General features: G+C 54.5%; 1 protein-coding gene across 1 annotated transcript; it reads right to left on the bottom strand.

Moving 5' to 3' along the window:
• Positions 1 to 3034: 3034 nt before the first annotated feature.
• ZNF668 (zinc finger protein 668) lies at positions 3035 to 9072 on the bottom strand. The gene is made up of 2 exons (XM_004705644.3): positions 5306 to 9072; positions 3035 to 4422 (listed from the first exon to the last, which is right to left on the bottom strand). Exons 1-2 carry the CDS (start codon positions 5950 to 5952, stop codon positions 3207 to 3209), a joined length of 1863 nt encoding a protein of 620 aa, XP_004705701.1. The 5' UTR covers positions 5953 to 9072; the 3' UTR covers positions 3035 to 3206.
• Positions 9073 to 9285: the final 213 nt, after the last annotated feature.

The following is a 9285-nucleotide window of genomic DNA, read 5'->3' as shown; positions in this document are numbered from 1 at the left end:
TCCCCCTCTCCCATGTCCCCCCGGAACTGTCAGTCCCGTTGTTTTCTCCTCCAGATTGTTCATCCAGCCTGTCCTATCCAGACAGGCCCAGGCAGACAACCTTTAAGCAGTTGGCTTTCAAGGGCATATAGTAGCAGCCTTGTGCTTGCAAGTAACACCTTAAAATTGGCATTATTATGGGGAGACATCGTGGGGAACAACTTTTACTCAGGAGAATGTGAGTGAGACACATTTCCAACCCCCAAACATGAAGGTTTCCTCCACGGAAGCCTTGGCCTCCCAGACTCCTTAACGTATGAGTGTTGAGAGCTTGCTGTACACACGCTCTTCCCAGTTCAGTTGCCAACAGAGAGGGTGATGCGATTTCAGGAATAGACAGTGAAGGCGGGAGGGGGAGGGAGCACTAGAATGGAATGTGATTACACAGCTCGTTTTAAAGGTGATTTAGTCATGGGGGAGAAGAGAAAATGTTCTGAAATTGATTGTGATGATGATTGTACAATTCTCCTCGACATGATTGAATGGTATGATGTGGATTATGTGCCAATGAAACTGAAAAAAAAAAAAAGGAAGAAAAGAAGCAGGGGTTGTGGATCTTTCTGAACATCCCTGGGATTCACATCATCTGTGTATGAATCATTTGGTATCTTTGTACCAATGGACAGAAGGCACCTTCCCATCTCACGAGCTGTTTTGTTCAAGGTCACAAAATGAGTCAATCGGAAACACAGTCCCTCTGTTTCCCGTCCCTTGGGCCAGTATCTGTTTCTTTCCTGGACTTCATCAGACTTTGGTCCAGTTTGGACAGACAGGAAGCCTGCGCTCAGTCCTTGTGGTCTAGAAATGGGCAGGGAGTATGCTCGGTCAAGCTGGTGCCCAATGAGCTGTGATCTCCCTGCTGTTGCCATCTGGTTCTTGTGCTATGCACACCAGGAGTGAGTACCCCTTTGACAGTCAGTGTCGGGAGGGGAGAGTGGGGCGGTATGGACCTCACACTGAGTTAGACCTCTGCCATCAAGGGGTACCTGATATTTCTGCTCCTGGGGTCTAGCCACACCGGCTGCCATCTATCCCATGACTGGCATATGTGCCTAGAGACAGTCATGTCCTGAGACTGCAATTTGGTGATTCTGAGTCTTCAGAGAACAGCCCAGAAAGGAGAGTCTCTTCATTCTGATCTTTGGCTTCTAAAGGAGGAAGGCCCTAGTGGCTGGAATCTAGAACCCAGAATCCTTTCTGAAATATTCTCCCAGAAATGTTCGATGAGCACGTGAGTGCTCAAAATTCGGTCCATTCTCCATGTTGTAGCACCACCACCAGCAGTCACTCCCCGGATTTAACAGTACCCCAAGCAGAAACTCAGGACCCCATCAGCCTCTCTCCAGCCCCTGGTAATCACTAATACCTCTTCTCTGTATTTGCCTGTAATGAGATTGCATATCCTTGGGATCAGAGAAGGGCTGCCCTTCATGTCAGTATAACGTTCCAAGCCTTATCCACATCCTAGCACGGCTCAGAATTACTTTCTTTTTATGGTTGAGTAATATTCCCGTGTATGCGTTCTCCACGTTTTGATGGTCTAGTCATGTTGATGGACCCTTGGGTTGTCTCCACCTTTTAAGTTATTGCGAGGTAATGCTGCAAGGAACATTGGTGGTCAAGAACCTGCTTGTGTCCTGTTTTCAAGGCTCTTGGGCATATACACAAAGGAGTGAAATTTCTGGGTCTTATGGTGATTTTAACTTTTGGAAGAACCAGACACTTTCCATAGCGGCTGCACATTCTACGATGCTCTTACCAAGGAAGCAAGAGTTCTAAAGTCTTCACACCCTCACCAACACTTGGTCAGTTTTTTCTGACACTAGCCATCTTAGAGTAAGGTGACCAGACGTCCCGCTTTTGGCGGGACAGTCCCGAGTTCTAACCATTTTTCCTGGTTCCCATAGCATTTTACAAAAGTCCCGATTTGGAAAGAATGCACCACAAGCTCGGGTATACGGTTTTCGGCTGCCATGTGGCTATTTTGCCAGGGTATGAGTTTTATCAGTGGTGTCCTGCTTTACCAATGTTAAAATCTGGTCACCTTACCTTAGGGGGATGGGATAGGAGTCCTGATGATGTAGTGGTCCTGTGTTGGGCTGCGGTCTGCATGGTGGGCAGCCCCAAAGGAGAAAGGCTCCCTTACACAGCCAGTCTCCAAACCCACAGCTGGGTCACCATGAGTCAGCAGTGACTTGAGTTTGGTTTGCTACGGAGATAGGAGGCGTTTCATTGTGGTTTTGATTGGTATTTTCCTAATGACTAACAACCTGGAGTTTCTCTTCGGTGTTGATGAGTTCCGGGTGTATCTTTTTTTTTTTTTTTTAATTAATTAATTAATTAATTTTTTTTTTTCCGGGTGTATCTTATTGAAAGAATGTGTTCAACTTTTTGGGATACATGATCAAACCATCTTCCCAAGAAGCTGTACTAAGTTATAATACATGTGTGGCCTCAACTTGGTTTTCTGTTTGGGCCTTTGAAAAATTGCTTAATACAGGAACACATTCTCGAACAAAATCCAAACATTAGAGGATTCAGGGAGGACAAAAAACAAAACCCAAACCGTTCCCCTGTAACCACCTTCCAATCCTGGTCCCTGGGTCAGGCCTTTGTCATCAAGTTGGGGAATTAATCTTTTGCATAAAAATAAGGCATTTGCAGCCCATGTCCTGCTGTGGAGCTTCTTAAACACAGGTTAAAGCTACGTAGATGTGTTCATTGGTGGTCTCCTCAAAGTCATTTTTTAGGCCACAAAAGATGCCCAAAGAGGGCATGCAGGGCATTTCGTATACCTGTTTGGCCACACAGCCCTTTGACCTTTGACATTAGCATGGGACTGATGGTCCCTGAAACAAACTTTGGGCACCCAGACTTTTCTAGCTTCTCATTTTTCAATCCGTGTGTGTGTGGGGGTGTCTTCTTTTCCTTGGCTGGGGTGTTTGATGCCCAGACTCTCATGCCCGTTCCCCCCAGAACACAGATGACAACCTCGTGTTTAAACAAATGCTTTAATGAGTGTTGTTCGGGGCCCCTCCAGTCCTCACAGCGCGGCCCTGGTGAAGGAGCTGCCCTGGGGCAGGGAAATGGCGTCTAAGCTGGGGCAAAAGGAGAGTGGAGAGGCGCCCAGTGGGCCCTTGGCTGGGAGCAGGGCATGGGGGCGGGCCTCAGGCTGGTCCCTCTTCAGGCATACCTAGCAGAGCCACGAGGGGCTCAAGGGGCGTGGTGGGGGTCCCCACAGACACGGGGTGGGTGCGCTCGTGCTTGCGCAGGTCGCTGGCACTCAGGAAGCCCTTGGGGCAGTGGGAACAGGTGTAGGGGCGCACGGAGCTGTGGGTGCGGCTGTGCTTGCGCAGGCCGGCCCGGTCGGAGAAGCTCTTGCCGCACTGGGTGCAGGGGAAGGGCCGCAGCTCTGGGTGCGAGCGCTCGTGGCGCCGCAGTAAAGTCAGCGTGGAGAAGGCCTCCTTGCACTCCCGGCAGGCAAACTGCGGTGGCTTCTCGTCCACCTCCCCACAAGCCACTTCGCCAGACCCCGCCAGGGGGCCGGAGGCCTCCCCGATGCCAGCGTTCTGGCATTCCACGTGCTCCACCGTCATGCCCACCACTTGCCACTGCGTGGCCATCATGCCACCCGGCTCCGAGGGCAGCCCGAGCAGCCCAGCTGAAGGGTCGCCTAGCCCCGGGGCGGCAGCGGGGGCGGCCGGGCCCTCCCCCGCCACGCCCACCGGCAGGGCCAGCCCCATGACCAGCTCCTGCTGGGGCGGTGCCCCGGCCGCCTCGCTGCTGCGGTGGGTCCGCTCGTGCTTCCGCAGGCTGGACGAGACGACGAAGGACTTCCCGCAGGCGCTGCAGTGGAAGGGCCGCTCCCCCGAGTGCACGCGGCTGTGCTTGGTGAGGCTGGCGCGCTCGGCGAAGGCCCGCCCGCACTCCTCGCAGCGGAAGGGGCGCTGGCCCGAGTGCACCAGCGTGTGCCGCTTGAGGTCCCAGGACGCCACGAAGGTCTTGTCGCACTGCAGGCACTTGAAGGGCCGGTCGCCCGTGTGCACGCGCCGGTGCATGGCCAGGTCGGCCGGCTGCCGGAAGTCCTTGCCGCACTTCTCGCAGCGGTACGGCTTCACGCCCTCGTGCGCCCGCTGGTGCCGCCGGAAGCTGGAGGGGTCGGAGAACATGCGGCCGCAGCGCGGGCACAGGAAGGGCTTCTCGCCCGAGTGGGTGCGCTCGTGGCTCTGGTAGGAGCTGAGCTGCGTGAAGCCCTTGCCGCAGGCCGGGCAGCGGTAGGGCTTCTGCGCCGCGTGGATGCGCTGGTGGCAGGTGAGCGAGGAGGAGCGCGAGAAGCTCTTTCCACACTCGGAGCACAGGAAGGGGCGCTCCCCGGTGTGGGACCTGTGGAAGCATGAAGGCCCGGCATGAAGGGTGACCCTGCTCCTTGGCTGGGCTGCAGCTCGCGCCCCCCAATATCCTTGGGTACCTCATATTCATCTTTTAAGAGCCACCGGGCGGCGATCCCGGAATTAGAAACCTTCAGGTTCCAAACAAAACAAAGCCGGTGCCAGAATACCCCCCCTCACTGCCATCGAGTCAATGCCAAGTGCTAGCGACCCTCTAAGGCGGGGTAGAATTGCCCCTGCGGATTTTCGACAGGCTTTACCAGTAGAAAGCCCTGTCTTTCTCTCACGGCGTGGCAGGGGGTTTAAACTGCCTACATGTGGATCGCAGCCCAACCCATAACGCATAACAGTACAAAGCCACCCTCTACAGGGCAGGGTAGAACTGTGGGTTTCCCCTTTGGGGTTCCAATACAGTAATCTTTACACGGAGCAGCTGGTGGGTTAGAACTGCTGACCTTGCGATTAGCTGCCCTACGTGTTACATACTATGGCACCAGGGATGCCCAAGGGCCTCTATTTCGGATAAGACCCTCTGTGGCCCAAAGACCTAGGCAGATCATTTATACCTGCACCGAGCACTTCAGGCGCCACTCTGCTTCAAGCCCTGCCTCCTCACTCCCCGCGCCCCCATGTCCTCGAACCCAGTCAGAACCCACCCAAACTCCTGGACTCTACCCGGACATCAGTACTGGAGACACACTACCCTGCCCCAAGCTCTTCCCACAGCCCCGCCCACCACCTTCCCATTCGCCACAGGGCAGTAGCCCCACCCACCTGCCCCTTCAAAGCCCCGCCCACCACCTTCCCATTCGCCACAGGGCCGCAGCCGCCCCACCCACCTGTCACAGCAAAGCCCCGCCCCCAGCTGGAGCCCTCACCGCTCGTGGTTGCGGAGGTCCTTGAGCTCCGCGTAGGCCTTGCCGCAGCGCTCGCAGCTGTAGGGCCGCAGGCCGGCGTGCGTGCGCCGGTGCTTGCGGAACACCGAGGGGTCTGCGAAGCTCTTGCCGCAGTCGGCGCAGGCGTAGGGCCGCTCGCCCGTGTGGCCGCGCTGGTGGATCTTGAGCTTGGAGAGCGCGCCGTAGGCCTTGGGGCAGTGCGTGCAGCGGAAGGGCAGCTCGCCCGCATGCGAGGCCAGGTGCACGCGCAGGCACACGGGCTGCATGAAGCGGCGGCCACACTCGGGGCACGGGAAGGGCTTCTCGCCCGTGTGGCTGCGCCCGTGGCTGCGGAGCTCGGGGGCCGTCTTGTAGGCTTTGGGGCACAGTGGACACGCGTAGGGCCGAGGCTTAGCAGCTGCACCCGACCCTTTGTCCCCGCGGGCCTCCTCTGGCTTGGGCTCTGTCTCCGGCTTTGACTTTGCCTCCGCCACCTCCTCTTTGCCATCGGCAGAGCTGTGCGTTGCAGCGTGGCGCGCTGCCCTGGGTGCGTTTGGAAAAGTCTTGGTGCAGGACAGGCACTTGTAGCGGCGGCCCGCGCGCTTGTAGCCAGCAGCTGGAGACTGGGCCTCTGCAGACTCCGCCTCCATGACCTTAGTGGGCGGGGCTTCTGCGAGAGAGGCAAAATTAGAGAGGGGCCAGACTGTCCCTGCACCAGGCTCTCAGGCCTCTCTGAGTACGGCCTCAGAGGCAATCCCATTTGCTCTGCAATTCCCACCCAGGGCTGTGGCTCAGCCGGAACCAGGCCCCCCCACACACACACACCCCCTTTCCCAAGGGCTCTGACACCTTACATTCACGTTCCCTCTGGTCTGTTTATTGGAGAAAGAAAGTTACATTAGGGCACCACAGTGTCCACCTGGAACCCCTGGATGTCTCCAGAATACTGTGGTACGGTTCCCAGAGGGCCAAGACTCCACCTGCCTCACCATCAACCTTTTGATCGGTGTCCAATGCCTGTGACAAGCAGGAAGTATACCCAGATGGGGCACCAGCCTGCTGGTCACCCAGTGATAAGAGGGTGGCACCGTCTGCCTGGCAGCTCCAGGTCACCAGCAGATGTGCTCTGTCTTTTCCCTTGGGTTGGTTAAGCCCTTGTAGCAGCAGCTGTAGTTTTCTGGCCTCCCACAGCTGTAAGGGACCCCACCTAAGCCAGGAATCCTGGAAGCCCTGTCTGCCTCCTGTTCCCAGACCTCTGTCAACGGAGAGCTGTCTTACAGAGGGGCCTGAGCCATCCCTGGCCGTCAGAAGGCTCGGAGTCACAATCCTGGAATCTGATATTGACATACCTGGCTCTGAGACCCCTACTTTCTTGGTCTCAGCCCAGACTCTCCAGCCAGTAGCTCCGGGTGGAGGATCATGGTCTGGAGGAAATAGGATTGGTGGCTGTGCTAGTGTAACACCGGCTCATCCTTCCAGGGATGAAGGGAAGAGGATTATGGCTGATCCACTTAGGGAGGACTTGGTAGCAGCTGGGGGTGCTGCGGGAGGAGGTGGGGGAAATAGTGGTCTGGAAAGGGGAGGGGCACTAGATATCCCTAGAGCCACTAAGTGGACAGTGGGAGCTCTGGGATCTACTTCCAGCCATGTGGGCAACTTGCTGCCAGAGAGCTCAGGGAAATGAGTGCTCTTCTCTCATCTGTGCCTGTCTGGGGTGGTGGTTTCTGAGGCTGAGGGAAGGCAGGGGACATGAGAGGCGACTGGAGCCGAGCTATGCCGAGACCTAAGCCTCTGGAGGTGCAAGGCCCCCTCGCCCCAAGAAAGGACGATGGGAAGAGCTCAGTGACTCGACAGGAGTCCCGGGGTTGAGGGCAGCCTCAGCAGCTCTACTCTCCTGCCTGATGGCCCAACGTCAACTTCCCCTCTTTCCCACACACCATAGCTCATGCTTTTCCCTAAAGCACCGTGTGATGCACTCTGTCTGTCCTCTGATCAAGAATTACTAGGAAAAACAACAACAACAACAAAGAAGGCCCAGGGTTCCCATCACACCAAAGATCCAACCTTCCCCATGGTTTGAATTCCACAGCTGTTTCCACGGGAGCTTTCCTCCACCTCCTTGGATGAGTGCTCACTACCTCTCTTCTAGGCTATCTAGGGGCGGGCTGCCTGCTGGAAGCCCCGTTTCACAGATACGGGGACTGAGGCCCAGGACGGTGGTGCCTGGCTTCGAATCTTGCCTTCATCATTTTCCTAGCTGAGGTGATCTCGGGCAAATTTACTTCATGTCTCAGGAGCTAAGGTTGCTCACCTGAAAAAACGGAGATAACAATGGTACTTACCTCATAGGGCTGGGTGAGGACCGAATGATATAAGAATCATTATCAAGTCTTCTCCAGCCACGAACTTTGTGCAGCAGGTTACCTTGCTTAACTCACACACAACTTCCTGAGCTACCCCATCCTTTTACTGAAGAGCCACGTGAGGTCCTAAGAGCTCTGTGGACGCGTCACAGCCACAAAGCTAGTGACCCCAGCAGCTGTCACTTGAACCCAGCACTATTTATTCTGTCTGTCCTCTGTTGGGCCCTGTTGCCCAGGCCTGCAGGTGCCTAGCTCCATACAGAGGTGAGGGCCAAGTAGGTTGGGGCACTGCCTGAATCCGACCATTGACACCTCTCCTCATTGCTTACCGGGGGCTCTTCCCACCCGGAACCCCACATCAGTGACTCACCCTAGGAGCTGGAGACAAGACTCAGAACTCCATACTTTAAACACATTTCCTGGATCATCACTGAAGACCTAAACAAACACCCCTGGGGTCTCCTAAGAAGGCTCCCCACCCCCCACACTCATATTTCATTGTTGCCCAGGAAGGTTTGCCTAGACATTTAGGTTCACACTCAGCGATTTCTCCACCCATCATTCGGTGACATTGGCTGCCGTCATCGCAATGTGTGAACACATGCTCATTATTTCTGTTCTGATAGCTCTGTTTCCATCAGTCTAGTTTCCCTGTTCCCTTACATCCTCGTCTTTAAGGTTCTTGGTGAGCCTCTGGTATTAGAGGAGCCCTGGTGGGGTAGTGGTTACGTAATGGACTGCCAACTTCGAGGTCGGCTGTTCAAAACTACGAGCCGTTCCTTGGGAGAAAGATTGGGCGTTCTATTCTTTAAAGAGCTGGTCTTGGAACTTCGTGGCAGTTCTACCCTGTCATCTGTCATGCCTTGAGTTTGGTTTAGGTTTTGGTCTGGTCTCAGACAGGTGATTCTTTAAAGGAGTCCAGTACCTTTTTGAGTCGCTTTGTTGTTTAGCTTTGTAGGGTCAGTAACCTCAAAGTTCAAGTGTGAAGAACCATCTCAAAGCAATCATAGCCTCAGGGAGTCCTCCAGTCTCCCACCGGCCCAGCAGGTCTGGTTCTGTTTGTGCTTTTGAGCATTTGAGGCTCTGGCCCACATTTTCTTCCCTTCGATCAGGGCCCATCGACTGTGGCCCTGAGTAAACGGTTAGTGGTGGTAGCTGGGCACCATCTAGTGCTTCTGATCTCAAGGGAGACAGGGCTGTGGTTCCTGGAGATTAGTTGTCCTGGAGACTAGTTTCATCATCAAGTCTTTGACGTCCTGATTTCACATTTACTCTAAATGAGTAAAGACCAACAGTTGTATCTTAGATGGCTACCTGTAAGTGCTTATGACGGCAGGCACTACTTAAATTAGGATGCAGAATATAACTTTAGGAACATATATATTATGCCAGTTGACTGAGATGTCCCATGAGACATCTGGTCCTAATCCCTCAAACCCAGAAATCCAATCTTGTGAAGTATTTCTTTTCTTTTAAAAAACATTTTATTAGGGGCTCATACAACTCTTATCACAATCCATACACACATCAATTGTGTAAAGCGCACTTATACTTCATTCTCAAAACATTTTCTCTCCACTTAAACCCCCGACATTAGGTCCTCATTTTTCCCCTCCCTCC

The sequence above is a fragment of the Echinops telfairi genome, unplaced genomic scaffold (assembly GCF_000313985.2).
Source record: "Echinops telfairi isolate 266 unplaced genomic scaffold, ASM31398v2 ScPeMD7_5;HRSCAF=22, whole genome shotgun sequence".
In the NCBI taxonomy this organism is placed as follows: domain Eukaryota; kingdom Metazoa; phylum Chordata; class Mammalia; order Afrosoricida; family Tenrecidae; genus Echinops; species Echinops telfairi.
This window is presented reverse-complemented; position numbering and strand designations above follow the sequence as displayed.

Excerpts from the sequence above, each read along its gene's own strand:
- ZNF668 (XM_004705644.3), bottom strand. The coding sequence starts at position 5,952 with ATGGAGGCGGAGTCTGCAGAGGCCCAGTCTCCAGCTGCTGGCTACAAG. Across the intron at positions 4,423-5,305 it reads GACCTCCGCAACCACGAGCG|GTCCCACACCGGGGAGCGCC; the intron begins GTGAGGGCTCCA and ends ATGCTTCCACAG.